The sequence below is a fragment of the Cynara cardunculus genome, assembly GCF_001531365.2.
Source record: "Cynara cardunculus var. scolymus isolate 2C chromosome LG 3, CcrdV1, whole genome shotgun sequence".
NCBI classification, from domain to species: Eukaryota; Viridiplantae; Streptophyta; class Magnoliopsida; order Asterales; family Asteraceae; genus Cynara; species Cynara cardunculus.
In genome coordinates this window covers 713786-731729 of record NC_037530.1, presented here as the reverse complement: position 1 = coordinate 731729, position 17944 = coordinate 713786, and the positions used below count along the sequence as shown (strand labels likewise).

The following is a 17944-nucleotide window of genomic DNA, read 5'->3' as shown; positions in this document are numbered from 1 at the left end:
TGATCTTCTCTCTTGTTGCTCCCTCGACCTTTTTCATCTCTGGTTCTGAAATCTGCCCTCTTTTGTTTTAGGGTTCTTATGATTTAGATTTGTATTGACATACTAAATTCTTATGATTTAGGTTTATATTGTATTGGTTTTCCTTTAACGTGAAACAAAGGGTAAAATAGTAATTTTCATTATTGAGACTGTTTATTCATCATAACAGACGAACAACAACTTGTCAGTTATCATACAGACAACTTTATACTACAAATAATTTTATCCATACATGAGTTAATGTAAAACGAACCGAACAGCCTCCGAGGATAATTTGGTAATTTTAGATTTAAATCAATTTTTGCTCACAACAAACTCTTATTTACTAGAGAAAATTACGTTTTTTTTCCTATGGTTTATTAAAATTGTGATTTTCGTCTCTTGGTTTAGAAAATTACGGTTTTTCTTATGACTTGTAATTCATTGTTATTCTCGTCTTTATAATTTATAATTTATTGTTGTTTCGGTCCCTGTATTTATAATTATATAATGTTTAGTCCCTTATACTTAAAGTTAGAAATTAGTATAGGGACGAGAATAGCAAAAAAAATATAAACTATGAGGATGAAAGTCATAAGTTCTAAACCACAGGGACAAAAAATGAAACTATTAACAAACCACAGGGACTATAAATGTAATTTACTCATTTTTCTATTTGCAGAACACTTGCACAGCAGCTCGGTCTCGAACGGTCAAACATTCAAACCTTCTCCTCCTCCGTTTGTTTTTCTCTGGAATTGTATCTTCACATCTCGTATACTCGTCGCCGCCGGCAGCCACCGTCCTATATCCACTTCACTATCACCGGCATCTCGAAGTCTCCAAGTCGCTTGCTCGCATCGTCGCTGTGGCACACTCGCATCGCATTGTCCATTGCTCGAAAACCTTGAAATCTTGAATGGCAAGTCTCGTGCTTTCTACTTCGTTATTTTTTTACTTTCATCAGCTCAATCATTCATCTGCATTGATTTCTCAAAAAGGAAAAGATCCTGGTTTAAAGAAACAGAGAAAGAGCACTGGAATTTTTAAACTTTGAAACCCTAATAAAATTCTTGTAATTGCGGTTTACTTATTAGGGTTTTTGATCGCCAAAGAATTTGTTAACTTAACTGTTTAATTTGTATGTATTCTTAACTGTCTTTGAATTTTGGCGCAGTTCGAGAACTATGTTCTGACAGTTGGCCACGTGCATTATGTTAAATCACTTGATTGTTAGTTTATTAAGATGAATATCGTAGCAAGTACTCCAGATTGTATTTCACCATATCTGCATTCTGTATGAGGTTCTGTTTCTTGTGGGATCATGATAAGGCCGTATAAGCTTCATGTGCCTATCACATTGTAAAGTTCCAAGTCAAATTCAATTTCCCAACCCAACTTTAAGCAACTGTTTCACGGTTTGCTTAGATTGATATAAGTGAATATAACTGTTTCATTTGGTTATTTGTTGAATGAAATCAACTGAAAAGGGGAATCATTCTAATAAATTATAGTATGTAATACCACAAAACTTCTTTGTATTACGACTCCAGATGGTTAACATTTGGATTCAATGGCCATTCTAAACCGCATATTCATTGAGGGGAAGTTATGATTACGATATAAACAGGCCAAACAGAATTTTAGGAAAAGTACCTTTGATATCTGTTTCCTTTATTTTCAGTTCTCTAATCTTCATCAATATTGTAATTTTTTCTTAAATTAATTCCTAACGTATGTAACATGGTTGTATATTTCATTCTCTAAACCAAACCTGATTCTAAATTGGAACTGAACTGATTCATGTTGGTTTGGTTTTCGATTGCATCCGTTTTCATTTTTCGGTGCTAATTGATTTGATTTTGAACCGATGAACAGACCTATCCTCAAAGTTTGATGTGTGTGTGTTTGGATGTATTTTATATCTTATGTTGTCTCCAACTTATTGTTAGGAAGAAGAAAAGGGCGGTCAAGAAGACTCTGTTTTCACACAGTTAACCGAAGCTGTTGCCGCCAACTCTGAAGACCCTTCCCTCCATTTCAATCTTGTAACAAAATCTTTCAACGTCCTCAGATTATAACTTAAAAATTTGGGTGCCACGATATATATACATATATATATATATATATATTCTTTTTATGAATGCAGGGTTTGTTCCTGTGGAAGGGGATTGGAGAAGAATCTAAGGAAAAGGCGGCAGAGCATTTTGTGATTGCAGCAAAACTCAACCCACAAGATGCAAATGCTTTTAGGTATTTGGGCCATTACTATAGCAGAGTTGATACTCAGAGAGCTCTCAAGTGTTATCAGAGAGCTCTCAATCTCGCTCCTCAAGATTCTGAATCTGGGGTTAGTCTTATTTTTAACATTTCACCTCACTTTGTGCATTCATTTGATTATGTTTCGTTTCCCTGTGAATGTATATCGTGATAACAGCATGGTAGTTGTGTTTTCTCATTGCAAGATTTTTCAACCCATTCAAGTGATTGATTCTGGACCTCGTTGTTCAGATGGACTTAACTAAGATTCAACTCAATACTCAAAATTGCCAACTTTTATATCCATATAGATGGTAAATAATTTTTTATTTCCTCTTCAGTGGACTACACTACAATACCGTAAGAGAAAATTTCAAATCTTTTACAATTACAAAAACTGATTTTCCAGACTGATATGCAATTTTTTTTAAAATGAAGTAGAGTAAGCTAAACAACACGTCCTTGTTTATTTTGGCTTGAGAGGGTTGACCTTGAACCTCACATGGACCATGATTGCTGCAAATTGTGGGCTTTATCATTAATAATAATCTGACTTCTCAGTTGGTTTTTCTCCCATTATGTTTGGTTTGCAGGAGTCGATGTGTGATTTGTTGGACAAAGAAGGAAAAGAGAGCTTGGAGGTTGCTGTCTGTCGTGAAGCTTCAGGGAAGTCGCCAAGGGCCTTTTGGGCATTTCGTAGACTAGGTTTTCTACAGGTTCTTTTTATCTTGTTCCTGCTTCTCTATTCTTACTCTTTTTGGCTTTAGATTTAGGCCCCAACTCTCCCGAATGTGCACTACTTTTACAGTAAGCAGTATAAACATGGATTCAAAGATAACCTGAAAGAGTGGCGAAATGCTCAACTTCTCTTTATACCAAGTGTAATTTCCTAGTCTCAATTCTTCCCACAGCCCTTTATGATCAACAAATTTAAATTAAATAGTGGCAACTTGATTCGTGTACCTTCTTCAATTCACAGATCGAAAGAAGAATAAGAACTAGTAGCATACTTGATCAATTATCCATTTTAATTTGCTACTTCAATTAAGGATATTAACAACTAATAGTTCTCGGTTTTCTTTCCTTCGATTTTATAGTTTTTTTGACATTACTCGAAGAGACAGACAAAGAGATTCATCTATATCACCATGATGTTTGTTGACCTTAATAGTGTTTATTTATATTCTTTTTAACTTTTGAGTATTGTAAGATAAGGAGAGGTTGGAGCTGTGGAGGGCTGCTTTGGAAACTCAGGGCCTATATGTTAGCTGCTCAAATACTGAATACATTTGGTGCAACTTCATTGGGGAGTGTCTTGATGAGGTGGTGAAAGACAACATTGGGAGGCAAAAGTATCCCCAAAGGACAGTTTCAGGTATCTAAGCTCCATGATTCAGAAGGAGGGGGAGGTCGAGTACCACATTACATATTGCATGAAGACCGGGTGGCTGAAGCGGAGAGTTGCCACATGTTGCTGTGTGGCATGTAAGTTATGCTAAAACTGAAGGGAAGACTGCAATGGGTTGGACAAGTTCGCCGGAGATGGATGACAGCCTCGGAAGTAGAGTGGAAACCATAATTGTTGAGGGGGCGAGGAGGAGGGGAAGGCTGTGGAGGACTTGGGTCGAGCAACTTCGGATAAAATAAATATGGCAACCCTACGAATTTCCGAGGACATGATTTCTGATAGGAATGTTGGAGACGCATGGCTAGGGTAGTAGACTAAGGGAGACCTATAGCTAGCTTAGGTGGGAGGAAGGAAGCTGGCGAGGTAGATGGGAGAAAGGGTTTGGGAGTTGGCAAATAGGTTCTCAAAGTCCTAAGATGGTCTGGGATTTTCCTTGGCTATGTTTCTGTCTGCCTGCAATTTGTTTTTGTGGTGTTGTTTGCTTTTACCCAGCCTTCTCCGTTTCATTTTTCGTAACTTTCTGGCATTTTGAATTTTTTTTTTTTCAAAAGTACTCGTAGTTTTTGGACAAACTTTCTTTTTTTCTTGCACACTTTGCACGAGCCAGGTCTTCAAGGAAACAACCGCTTTACTCCTTGGGTAGAGGTCGGGTCTACGTATGACCTTGTCATTTTGAAATTATGCTATTTATTTTTTGTCTCATTTTTGAACCAAACCAGTTGATCTACTCCACATAGATGCAAGGGTTCATTGACACAGGGTACTTGCAGGTCCATCAGAAGAAGTGGTCTGAAGCAGTTCACAATCTTCAGCAGGCCATCAGAGGATATCCTACATCTGCTGATTTATGGGAAGTGCGTACTCTCTGCTCAAAAGTTTTGGTTCTCCCCTTCTCTTACTGTTGGTGTTACTTGGATAGCTCCCTCATCTTTGTCTTGTATTGCTTTTTAGGCCTTAGGTCTTGCCTATCAGCGATTAAGCATGTTCACAGCTGCCATTAAGGTATTTTCTCCCTATAATTGTATGTTGGCTTTTATGTAGCCATCTTTGCCATAAGTTTTGATTTCTATCTGTGTGTTGTTTTGTTCATGTCAAGCATACTTTGTGCACCATGATTTTGAAAATAACGTTTGACATCTCTTTCAGAAAGAGTTGATACCCTTAAATTGGAATGGTCTGGAAAAAAGTGAATTCCCATTTCTTGTTTGTATGTTTTGTCTATTGATCTAGGGTGGAATGTCTATGGTTTCTGGGATAAAGTTTGTTAGGTTTGGTAGACATTCCTGCATAGTTTGTTGTGGATTAAAACAGTTGTTTTGAGCAAGTGCTAAATGCCTTTGATCACTCACTTGTGGCTTTTTTTGTCATCAATAGTCATATGGTCGAGCTATAGAGTTGGAGGAATCACGAGTATTTGCATTGGTTGAGAGTGGATATGTCTTCTTGATGCTTGGTTCACATCGAAAGGTAATCTTCGGCCATATGCAGTTGCAATTAATTCAATTTATATTCAACACACTTGAGCACATTTGTGTTCAATATTTGGAAAGTTGACTTCCTATGGTAGTTTGCGTCTCACTTATTCATACTTATAAATCTATTTTATTGGTCATGACAAGATGAGCAGGATGTCTTCACTCTTCATCCTGTGCCAATGCTTATAACAGTGCATCTAATGTGTATTTCACTAACTAGCTCTATGGGTGAAGGGAGCTGAGCATTTTCAGCAAGCTTTACAGATATCACCTGAAAATGTAGCCGCACACTATGGACTTGGGTGTGCGCTTCTTGAATTATCAAAGGAATGTATAAGCTCAGGTGCATTCAGATGGGGAGCTTCAATATTAGAGGTAAATTAATTCTTAACCCTTATAAGTGTTGAATTTAATATAACACCCAAAAAGCATCTTTGAAATTTTTGTAAATTCATAGGAGGCGTCAAAAGTTGCAAAAACTGGTACATGCTTGGCGAAAAATGTTTCATGCATGTGGAAGTTGCACGGTGATATTCAGGTATACCCATATTAAGAACTATTTGGAGCGTGTATGTGTGTTTTCTTCACCATCCAAACATGATTGTTGAATGTAAAGTTGTTTCCTTTAGTAAATGTAATCTTGTATGTACCTTGTTTTGATCTAGCTATTCTCTCCTGGTTTCTTTCTTTGCTTCTTTTTATATCTTTTATAAAGGTTCTTGTCTTGGGTAAGGCTCTTTATGAGAGTTATGTTATATATGGTTAACTTGGAATATGACATGTTTTTTCTTTGCTAGCTTACATATGCAAAGTGTTTCCCGTGGATGGATGAAAACCCCATCTTAGAAACAGATAAGAAAGCTTTGACTGCTTCCATCCTTTCATGGAAAAACACCTGCTCTTCAGCTGCACTGAGTGCCAGGCATTCCTATCAACAGGCACTGCATTTGGCTCCATGGCAAGCCAACATCTACACAGATATTGCTGTCACAATAGATGTAATAAACTCTTTTAAGGAGGAGGAGAAACATGATTCTATCCAAAGGTAAGAACTTTGAGTTTCGAGTCATGTAACCCAATTGAATCTTGTGATACTTGGCTTGCTTTTCTTTAGGTAAATATATCTTTTCCTGTGCAGGGAACTACCTGAGAAAATGATTTTAGGGGGATTATTACTCGAGAGTTCCAACAATGAGTTCTGGGTTGCATTAGGATGCTTATCCCATCGTGTGGAATTGAAACAACATGCTTTTATCAGGTCACTGCAGTTGGATGTGTCATTAGCTGTTGCATGGGCATATCTTGGGAAGGTAGATCTTACACTAGGCTATCATAGATTTTTTTTGGGGTAAATCTTTTTATTTCTAGAACAAGAGTGATTCTTGTTTGTGCTCTCTCTCATTGTAACTTTGTAGAGCTTGTATTAAGCAAAATAATATATTAGTTATTGTTGACGAAGTTATGGCTAAACGTTCACCTTCTACAGCTCTACAGAAAACAGGGTGAAAATAAATTGGCCCAGCACGCATTTGATCGTGCCAGGAGTATTGATCCTTCACTTGCATTACCGTGGGCAGGCATGTCAGCAGATATGTCTATTAGGCAAGTTCATCTCCTCTTAAAGTGATGTATGAATGCACTAAGCATTAGCACTATGTACCTGTATTTAGATATGTCTTTTCTCAGGGCGCTCAAGCCAGATGAAGCTTATGATTGCTGTTTACGGGCTGTGCAGATACTACCAGTACTCTTTCTCTCTCTTTTCAACCTCTGACAATCGTTGTGTGCGTGTATATAAGCCAAATTTTATGCAATTTAGCTTGTAATTTTGTATAAGCTGGAACTTGGTTGGATGGAATTTGGTTTATTTATCTTGATGTCTATTGCTGGATGCTTTAACCAAATTTGGTTATTCTTGTACCTTTTTTGTAAGAAAATCTTGCCTTTGTTGTCGGCGTTCTTCTTGCATCCTCGAGAGGCGCAGACTTTAAGCGGGCAGGTTTGTGCAGGATTGTACTTACTTCACCATTTCTGTGCAGCTTCCAGAATTTCAGATGGGTCTTGCAAAGCTTGCTCTGCTTTCTGGTCAACTTTCATCGTCAGAGGTACTTGATACTCTGTATAAGCACGAAAAAGATGTCATAGCATACAACAGTATGTATCCTCCATTACACTGCAGAAGTATTAATAAATTACATTTTTGTCATTTATCACAGGTATTTGGACCCATACGTCAGGCCTTGCATCGTGCACCCCAATATCCTGAATCTCACAATCTTCTAGGGCTTGTTTGTGAGGCAAGACATGATTATCAGTCTGCTACCACCTCGTATAGGTTAGCACGTTGTGCAATGAACACTTCTTTTGGTGACACTACAAAACTCCTTGATATATCAATTAATTTGGCAAGGTCGCTCTGTAAGGTAATTATTTAATATTCTTTTTCATGTTTTCCCCATAAAAGCTTAACTATTTAAGATCTGTGTTTTTATGCTTTCCAAATTATCAAATTCTAAGCCTATGAAAATTTATTTTACATTGATGCAGGGAGGCAAAGCTTACGAGGCAGTGGAGGAATGTGAAGAATTAAAGAAGACAGGTTTGGATCTGCATGCAGTTTGGTGCATCTTTGTTTTTCAGTTGCATGCTTTTTCATATATACATTAAGAAAGTGCTATAGTGTAGAAGTTTGATACATCCGCAGCAACAGGAGCGACAAAGATGATTATAGAAAGATCCTATTGTCACATGGGTGCTCATGCTAAATCATCAATGACATAAAATACAACTAAAGATAAGGGCCCTGTAATGTATAAATCCCTTGGATCTTATTTCTGCCATCTATAGATGGGGAGCAGAAACTGGTAGGCATCACAATTTATTGCTCATATTCGTCCCCACCACAACACAAAATGAGGACACATCCAAACACATACACACAAATACATAAATGTCATGTGGGAGAAGCAAATTTTGTGTAATGGAAATAGGGAAGTTATGTGAAACACTGCTCTAACATGATTCTTCCCATATTTGATGCTTTTGAATCCAAATAGTTGATGCTTCGTTCATAGTAGAATAAGTGACCTCATGCTTGCTGTTGGTAAATACATTGTGTAATAGGTCTAGCATATTTGAGGACACCTCACTGGTTTAGAGGTCGTTTACTGAACGCTTAATAAATGTCACTTATCTTACCGGGTGGGCATGACAAGGTTCATGAATCTTACCTGGTAATAGGCATAGCAACTAACCAAGCCCTGGTGATTCTTGTTGCATCTTTTGCGGCTTTGCCATATGTTCTTGTCCTACGATGACCTTGCGGCCAGTTTCCATCGCTGCCTGCCCTTAGTCTGATTTTGTCAAGGCATTGTCTTTGTCACTGCCTGTGGACTAAGCATGGCGGTGCCTCATGTGTGCTTTGTCTTCCAAGGCCATCCTCTTCTGGACTCTTCGTTGATTAGTGATGACCTTGCGGCCAGTTTCCACCGCTGCCTGCCCTTAGTCTGATTTTGTCAAGGCATTGTCTTTGTCACTGCCTGTGGACTAAGCATGGCGGTGCCTCATGTGTGCTTCGTCTTCCAAGGCCATCCTCTTCTGAACTCCTCGTTGATTAGTGATGGTTGAAACCCTAATTTGGGGTTTATTTTTTAAACCCGGGGTTGGTTTTAGATGCTTGGGGATTTTTCTGTTTCGGCCTTGTCCTTTTTAGACAGAAGTTGATTCTGGTCCCTTTTGTTTGTTGCATGTTGAAAGTTGGTTTCATGGCCTGATACAAAAACTTTTCTTTGGTCCTTTAAATTTCTTGAAGATTTTTGTCTTATTATGAAACTTTGAGGACTACATTAACTTGAGCCATCAGACACACCTTTGTGCTAATATTTTGTTTTACATTGGTAATTCTGACAAACGGAATGACTATTACCAAGATACCTTCTAGCTTTAGAAAAATGTTCATGGGACAAATTTGCGTCCAGAAAGGGGCCACTTTTTTGGTAACACACGGGAATGATAATCACTCCTTAGGGGGTGTTTGGTTTGCAGAATGGAATTTGGTGGAATTGAAATCCATCAAAGGAATTTGACCACGCGTTTGGTTGATAGGAATTGGAATGGAATCTCTCAAAAGAATTGGAATCTCCATCTTTGTTTGGGGGAGGGTGGGGGTGGTAGCTGTGACTAGACACTAGTGGTCAGTGGTGGGTTGGGGTAGGGGTAGCGTTGGGTGGCGGTTGACAATAGTGGTGTGGTGGTGGGAGGGTTAGGGGTGGGGGTGGGGCTGTGAGTGGCAGTAGTAGCATGGTCGTGGTGAGGGCAGGGGTGGGCGGTGTTGGTTAAATTGGATGCAAAGAGATGGAATTCAATTCTTTCACTTATGCTAAGCAACGATGAATTCATTAATTTGTGGAATTCAAAAGATTCCATCCATTTCAAGGAGTGAACCAAACAAAGGAATTGATCATTCCAATTCCCTTGAAATCCCATGGATTCCATGATCAAACAGCCTCCTTATATTCTGTAGTGCTTGTATTTATATATCTATTCAATTTACTTGATGTGATAGTGATATAATATAACAATGTATTGCACTTATCTTTCAAAAAACTGCATCTTGAAGTCCTTTTACTCGGGGAATGGAAACTAATTGATTACTTAATCCTCATTACACTCCAGGGCTTCTGGACTGGGAAGGTTTACATATGTATGCTCTATCATTATGGCAACTTGGCAAGAATGATCAGGCTTTGTCTGTGATTAGGATTCTAGCTGCACGTGTTAAATCATTGGAACCAAGATTGGCATCCACCTCCATAAGCTTCATATGTAGATTGCTTTACTACATTCATGGGCGGGAAGCAGTGATGACGACCATACTGAAAATGCCTAAGGATTTATTTAATAGTTCAAAAGCTAGTTTTGTGGTATCTGCCATCCATACTTTGGATCAAAGCAATCAGCTTGAGGCAGTTGTCTCAAGTAGTCGCTCTTCCCTCCTAACTCATGATGAAATTACAGGAATGCATTTTCTGATAGCACTAAGCAAATTGGTACGCTCCCTAATCCACTTGTCTTAATTTGCTCCTGCCGTTAGCTATCTTAGAGCATCTCCAACAGATTTCCCAAGTTGGAGAAAATAGAGATTTTGGGCATGTTTTCTGCTCCAACAGCTTCTCCAAAATGGAGATCACCCCAAAAATGATTACAATGAGAGAAATATATTCAATATATTTCCACCAATAGGAAACTTTGAAAATAAATATTAGAAAGAGAAATAATATTTTATTAGATGAAAGGAATATTTTAATAATATAATCAAATTGTAATCTCCAAAATGGAGAATCTGTTGGAGTTGAATGTATTTTTGTTTAAGAAATATTGAAGTTCCATTCTCCATTTTGGAGAAATTTTGAAGAATCTGTTGGAGATGCTCTTATTTGCTTTCAGTTTTTGACTGTTAATATGCCAAATTTGAAGCTGCCAATGAATATGTATTTTATTTTTGTAGGTAAAAAATGGTTCAGAGCATCGCCTGGGATTTCAGAGTGGAATAGATCACCTTAAAAAAAATCTCCACAAGTATCCTAACAGTTATTTGCTAAGGTAGATTTACTGATGATGTTATTGATTACTAATGATTTCATAATATACTTCTTGTATGATCCCACTTCGGTTGGGGAGGGGAACTAAGGTTGCCTTACAAGGGATTGGATACCTCTTCTAGTAGACGTGTTTTAAAACCATGAGTCCAGGCATGGACAAAGCGGAAAATGTCTAATGCGGTTGGTCTGAGATGTTACAAATGGTATTAGAGCCGGTAACCAGACTGGTGTGCCAGCAAGGATGCTCGACTCCCAAGGGGGGTGGATTGTAAGATCCCACATTGGTTGGGGAGGGGAACTAAGGTTGCCTTATAAGGAACTGTATACCTCCTCTACTAGACACGTTTTAAAACCGTGAGTTCAGGTGTGGACAAAGCGGACAATATCTAGTACGGTTGCTTGGGATGTTACAAAATATGTGCATTTATTTCCATATGAAATGATATGGAGTATTAAGAGTGTGCTTGATAACAAAATTTTGCATCTTAAAGGAATATATATGAAATTGAGGTTCTAAATTACTCATTCTTTCAATAGTTTTGATAACGGGTATATTAGTTAAATAGTATTTAATCATGTGAAAAAAGCTTGTTGGGATGGAGGGTAACATATACATCAATTAGTTTCCAAAGCTTTAGCTATCACTTCTTTAATGCTCCTCTAAGTTGCTGAATTGTTATTGAAATAATTTGTAACATAAATTTGTTGCCAACAGGAATGTTCTTGGTTATCTCCTAATATCTAGTAATGAACGGAAAGATACGCACTTATCAACTAGATGCTTTACTGTGAGAAGCAGCCCTTCGGAATGTCCCAAGGAAGAAGGTTTAATGAGTGCACCTGAGATCCTTGGTGCGAGTGTCGTTGCTTGCTACAGCACTGGGAATTTCAACGATAAATACTCTTTCTCTACCTGTAAAGACCAATCGCCACATAGACATGGGTCGCTCAAACTATTGCAAAAGTATTGTACTTTGTCTTTTTTCTTTATTAAAAGTTCTGTTTTAATGCCTATGTTCCAGTAGAAAATGAGTAATACTCTGATTTTTGAGGTCAAAGGGTTGGATTGATTAAATATTTGAGAAAATTTTGGTAAACTACATTAGGGTTAGGTTCAGGAGAAAACCTCAAAAGAATGAAAAACTGAGGAACACCCCGGTAACCTCATCTGGGAGGTATGCACATGTGCGTACAAGTAATTTGTAAGCAATTTGTCCGGTATGCATATGTGCATAACATGGACACGTGCATTAAAACCAAGAAACAACTTCAATTACTTGTATGCACATGTGCATACCGTCCAGATAAATAGTTACTAGGGTGTTCCTCAGTTTTTCATTTTTTTGCGGTTTTTCCCTGAACCTGACCCTACACATGTGAGTGTAAAGGCAAATGNTTTTTTTTTTTTTTGGGGGGGGGGGGGGTTCTCCTGAACCTCCCTCAATTATATCAAACTTCTGTAAGTTAAGTCTTGCAGCTTCCCTTGATTGTTTAAAAAAATGGAACTTCATTAGTACTCCGTTTGATCTCAAAAGTGAAAGAAGTAACTCTTATTTTGGGAAATATCGTCCCCTTTCAGTGATAGTTCCGTTAACTTTTTACAGGTGGTGTCATCAAGAACCATGGAACAAAAACGCACGATACCTTCTAATTCTCAACTATTTTCAGAAGGCACATGAAGAGAGATACCATCAACATATATGTTTGGGACTAAAAAGGCTAATTGGTGCGGCTCTTTCAGATGAATCTCGTCACTATCAAAAGTTCCAGCTTTTACTTTGTGCTTCCGAGATAAGTTTGCAAAGTGGCGACCACATTGGCTGCATAAATCACGCTAAAAATGCTTCAAAGCTTTCTGTTCTCGATGGGTATCTCTTCTTTGCCCATTTGCTACTATGCCGTGCCTACGCTGCAGAAAATAATCGAGTCCTGTTACGTGAAGAGTATATGAGATGCTTGGATTTGAGAACCGATTATCATATCGGTTTGATTTGCCTTAAATATATTGAATGTCAATACGAGCTACAGACAGATGAAAGTATAATTGAATTGAGGTTTGAAGAATGTTCTAAGGATATAAAGTATTCAAGGAATGCATGGATGGCTATATTGAAATTTGTCCAGGGACTGATTGCTGTTTGGGATGGGAATTTTCTTGGTGCGGAAGAGTTTTTCGCTCATGCATGTTCGTTAAACGATTCCGAAAGTTGTCTGTTTTTGTGCCACGGTATCTCTCATCACTATCCCTATGGACGTTTTTGGTATGTGGGATAGGACAGGACAGAACAAAACTTGTTGTCTCATGGGAGAAGATTGGTAAATTACCAAACTACCCATGTCAAATTAAGGGGCTGTTCCATTGGTTTTTCATTAAGTCCTTTTATGGATAAAGCTATCTGTGTGGATTAATCTCTTAAACCTTGCACAATTCTTTCAACTGCCTACCTCAGTCTCACCTATACAATCCGATTCAGTCTGGTCCTGTCTGTGTACCAAACGCACCCGAAATGTTCGGAATATCATTACATAGCTTTAGTTTAATTCTTCTTATGGTTGCATACAGGTGCCATCTGTATGGAACTCGCGAGACAGGAATGCAACTCGGACTACTTGCTGCTGGCGGTGGGGAGTCTGAAGAAAGCTAGATACATTAGCCGTGCCCCTTTACCTATCCTGCAATTGCTACTAGCACAAGCGGAAGCAAGCCTTGGATACAAAGCGCAATGGGAGCAGTACCTTAAGTTTGAATGGTTATCTTGGCCTCCAGGTTTGGCTTTTCTTTAGTTGCACTCTTGTTTGTTTGTTTCTAACGGAGTCCTACATTAGCTAGACACAAGCTATCACACCTAGGCGAAGGATCGTGTGAGAAGGAGAGTTAAGGTGAGAAGCGTAAGAAGGGATTTGGACCTTGATCATCTTTAATCTCAAACCCACCCATGAATCGCTCTTGATACGGGGATTGCTCCGGTGCATCTCATCCTAATGTGCATCCAAGTGTGGAACTGGAACCCGATCCATAACACCTACATATATATATATATACATATATATATATATATATAGAGAGAGAGAGAGAGAGAGGGTGAGGTTTAGGGGAAACCCCCGAAAAATGAAAAATTAAGGAACACCCTAATAATCATTCATCTGTATGGTATGCACATGTGCATACAATAGAGATGAATGATTACCAAGGTGTTCCTCAGTTTTTTTTTTTTTGTGGTCGAAACATTATCACACATCCTAAAATGGTACCGGAACCGGGATCTACCATATCTAGGGGGTCGAGACACCTTTCCATCACCGTTCTCAAGGGCACCGCTAGAGGAGGCGTGTTGGGGTCCCAGGTCTGTGACATGGACTATCAAACCTATATATATATATATATATATATATATATATGTGACCCCTCATTCTCTTTGTAAAAACTCTTTTGTAGAGTAATCTGACGGAGCTTACGTATCCTAACATGGTACGAGAGATAGGGTCTACCAAATCTAGGGGGTCGACACACTTTTATGCTTCCGTTCTAAGGGGCACCGTTAGCTCCCATTAGAGTCCAATACGAGCTAGACATGAACTATCAGATCTGTATATATGTAGAACGAACCATCACTCTATGTAATGTGGAATATCTCTTTTGGAGAGTAATCCGATGGGGCTCTACATAGTCATATCTCACCCGGTATCAGAGTCGGTGTCTTCCACCTCTAAGGACTTTGACACACTCTTTATTCTTTAACCTCCCTTTGAGAGGGTGTGTGTGGATCCTCATATCGGCTGGACATGGATCATCACACATGTATGTGTGTATATATACGCATAATTATTTAAAAACCAGTTTTCATGTGTTGTTTTACGTATAAAGCGACGTTTAAAAATCCAGTGTTTATAAAGTGTTGTTTCATATGTGAAACGTTCAGGATTGTTCTATAGGAACCTTAAAGGTTGTTTTGTCTCACAAACGTGGAATGTATGTGCAGAGATGAGGCCGAGCGAGATGTTTCTTCAGATGCATTTGATTTCAAGAGAATCGCACGATGCTATCTACGCTTCATCAAGAATGAAAAATCCTTTGAGATGGATTCTTCAAGCGATACATATGAATCCTTCGTGTTCGAGATATTGGAAAGTTTTGCAAAATTCGTAACCTTAATGTCGGTTTTTTAGTCAACACTTCTATGTTCTTGTAAGCTTTCATGTTCATATGCCGAATGTAAAACCAACCCTTTGGAATTTAAGTTTAGAGAATGCATGATAGTTGCTAATTATAACCACCCCGATCCGGTGCAAGATATGAAGTACTGTGTTTGGGACATACGTTCGTTAATTGTGGAGTACCTAAACGAACGATAGGATCGTAACCGGTCCCTAGACCGAAAGAAACGAAGGGTCATAGCCCCTAACTTGGCAAACTGGACTGGTTTTTTTAACTGGTTCTAGTTAATCGAAACCAGAACTGCTAGTAACCGATTAAGGGTGTAACCGAACCCAAATCGGTCCATAACCCGGCCTAGCTTGGAATCGGTTGGGACCAGTTATGGGGTTGGGACCTGTTATACTTAGACACAATCTTTTTTTAAATCAAGTTTTATAAATTATATATCGAAGTTTTTCATCAAAAACTTTCCGAGTCTTTTTTAAGTTTTTCAATTTCTTTTTAAAGTTTTTTCAAGTGTTTCAATACTAAATTTAGAAAATCGTAATTATAATAACATGTAAAAGAACATTTTTTGTGTAAAAAACACTTAAAAAGATATTTAAAGTGTATTTGAATGACCCAATTGGATTTTTAAAGTGCATTTCAGTAAGATATTTTCTAAAAGAATCTTCTTCAAAATTAATTTTTGGAAAAAAAAACGGTTTCAGACCGATTTGGGCCCAGCCAGGATCGGAACCGGTTCTAGAGACTGGACTTTGTACAAGGAGAACCGGTCGGAACCGGGACTGGTTACAAAAGTAAAATCTTGGACCGGGGCCGATTTGAGCTTGCTTGACCCATGATTGATTTTTGGCCACCTCTAGTTGCAGGTTTCGTTGAACCTCCTATATTACCTTTTCTCTGTATTTGAATATATGTATTCATGTGATTTGTTGATAAAATGAGACTTGAGAATTTAGGAGAGCAGATCTTTATCGAACTCTCTGTATCTCTCATACATTTAAGTTAAGTTTCCGTTTCGAGCTCGATGGATAAAATTTGTTTCTATTTCGATATATTTAACGTGAAAAAGCGGCATCGCACAATTTTTTTTTTGTTTTCAAGCCGGCGGATCTCAAGTCCGCTCTGATGTTGGTTCAGAATCTCATGCCCCCATAAATTATATTGTCCAACTAAGTGAGGGTATAACCGAAAAGCCCCGATTTTGGAACGTTTTTATTTTGGTAACGACATCTAGCAAAAAAAAAAATACTCTTTTCGTCACAAAATAAATGTCCATATTTCAATTTATATTTGTCCCAAAATAAGTGTCCATTTTCAAAAGTAAATAACCAAATTCTCAAATGTATCCTTAATTAATGCATAAATATTTAAGAGTTACATGAAAAGAGAGAAATTAAATTAGGGTAAATATGTCATTTCATTAACCAAAAAGTGCAACAATTATGCATGCCTAAAACTGTGTGTCATTTCGATTCTGGACCCTTATTTTGGTAAGGAGGGAGTAGCACAGTAGTCTCGTAATCTACTTTTCTTTTTCTGAACGATGGACGCGACTTGCACTGACGTTGCTCGAGGTTTGCCTCTAAGGGTTGTTTGGGTAGCTACGACCGAATTCAAGACATTTATTCAATAGGGAGAAAAACTTTCGCACGTCGAGGATGAAATACTTGATGAAGAAGGAAGCATTCACTCCTGAAGTCTACAATTTTCATGGAATCGATAGGCCCAATCAGTTACCCGATTTGTCTATCTCTAGTCGTAACCTAGTCCTCTAAAAAATCGTAATTACTTAGAGCCGATCCCTTAACTTAGACATGGCAACGGGGCGGGGATGGGGCGAGTTTTGTAATCCCCGCCCCCGGTCCTTGGCAGGTACCAGGATTAACATCTCGTCTCTGGTCAAACCTCTGTCAAACCCTGTTCAAAACCCATGAAGAATATCCGTTAGTTTGAGTATATCGGTGATCCCCGGCCACAACCCCGGTTTGAGTAAGAGCCTCGGCCCCGGTTTGAGTCTACCAGGGATCCCCGGGCACGGCCCCGGGATACGTTTTAGCAGGGAATCTCCATCCCCGTTCTGGTCGGGTGGACCGGGTTCCCCGTCGAATAGGGACAAATCACCATCCTTACCTTAACGGGTCCCAAAGGGCTTCCCGAACCTTTCAACTAGATTCTAATTCTTTTTTATAATAAAATTGTGATCTCATATAAACTTTAAACATATATGATATATTTAATGTTTGTGTTTTGATCTGTCTGAATCAACCAGAAGCTATAACTCATTTATACTCGAACACAAGGGTAAAACGGTAAAATAACATCATATAAATAAAACGAAAGAAGTAACCACGTCTTTAAAACCGATGGCCTTTTGACTGATTCCCAGTAAACGGTCCCTTAATCTATCCAACTTCAAAAAAACCGTAACACATCAAACTTATAATAACAGTCATAACGCCTTCAGACAAACTTTCTCACTCGTCAGTATGCATCCACGTTGGATCCAAAATAGAAACTTTTTCATTCAGTATTTAATAGTTTTTAAATAAACCAAATTATTACAGATCGATATTAAAAATATCTAATCAATAATTAAACAAAAAAAATAACAGTATTTTAACCGTCTACATGGTATCAAATACATAAATACAACTCAAATACTATTCAACCCATTCAAATCCAATAATCAAAATACACTAATTTAGGGGCTGTTTGGTAGTTGTTGAATGGTTTGATACAGAATGATTAAGTGACCAGAATAATTAAGAGACTCTTATAATATAGTGTAAAATGAAATATAATTTTTTGGTAATTATTTAGAATGAAATTAGGGTGTTGAATGGTTAAGGGAGACTCAAGATACAAAATCATTTAGAGGATTTTAGAACAATTAAGAGACGGACTTTTTCTTGCCAAATAAGATTCTTCTCTTAAAGATTCAGAAATTATCTCTTAATGAAACTATTAAGAAGTAAACAAACAACATGTTATTTATCATGATTAAATATAAATAAACACTAAA

At 38.0% G+C, this 17944-nt stretch overlaps 1 protein-coding gene across 2 annotated transcripts; it reads left to right on the top strand.

The window, feature by feature from the left end:
- The first annotated feature begins 770 nt into the window (after window positions 1-770).
- On the top strand, window positions 771-15032 carry LOC112510173 (tetratricopeptide repeat protein SKI3). 2 transcript variants are annotated; one of them, XM_025115495.1, is made up of 22 exons: window positions 771-940; window positions 1971-2066; window positions 2168-2368; window positions 2871-2993; window positions 4456-4539; window positions 4637-4687; window positions 5060-5152; window positions 5395-5535; window positions 5618-5698; window positions 5958-6205; window positions 6299-6470; window positions 6647-6762; window positions 6847-6904; window positions 7200-7265; window positions 7377-7583; window positions 7708-7759; window positions 10177-10208; window positions 10667-10761; window positions 11476-11724; window positions 12365-12987; window positions 13324-13527; window positions 14741-15032. In XM_025115495.1, the coding sequence occupies exons 1-22, from the start codon at window positions 938-940 to the stop codon at window positions 14905-14907; spliced, it is 3162 nt and encodes a 1053-aa protein (XP_024971263.1). In that variant the 5' UTR covers window positions 771-937; the 3' UTR covers window positions 14908-15032. The 2 variants fall into 2 exon arrangements, with proteins under 2 accessions (XP_024971263.1, XP_024971262.1); XM_025115494.1 differs by having other exon boundaries at window positions 9835-10208.
- The last annotated feature ends 2912 nt before the right edge of the window (window positions 15033-17944 follow it).

What these genes read in the sequence shown, in the direction of transcription:
- LOC112510173 (XM_025115494.1), top strand. An exon ending in GGGGAGCTTCAATATTAGAG is followed by an intron (nt 5,536 to 5,617) that starts GTAAATTAATTC and finishes GTAAATTCATAG; the next exon opens with GAGGCGTCAAAAGTTGCAAA. An exon ending in CATGGGCATATCTTGGGAAG is followed by an intron (nt 6,471 to 6,646) that starts GTAGATCTTACA and finishes CACCTTCTACAG; the next exon opens with CTCTACAGAAAACAGGGTGA.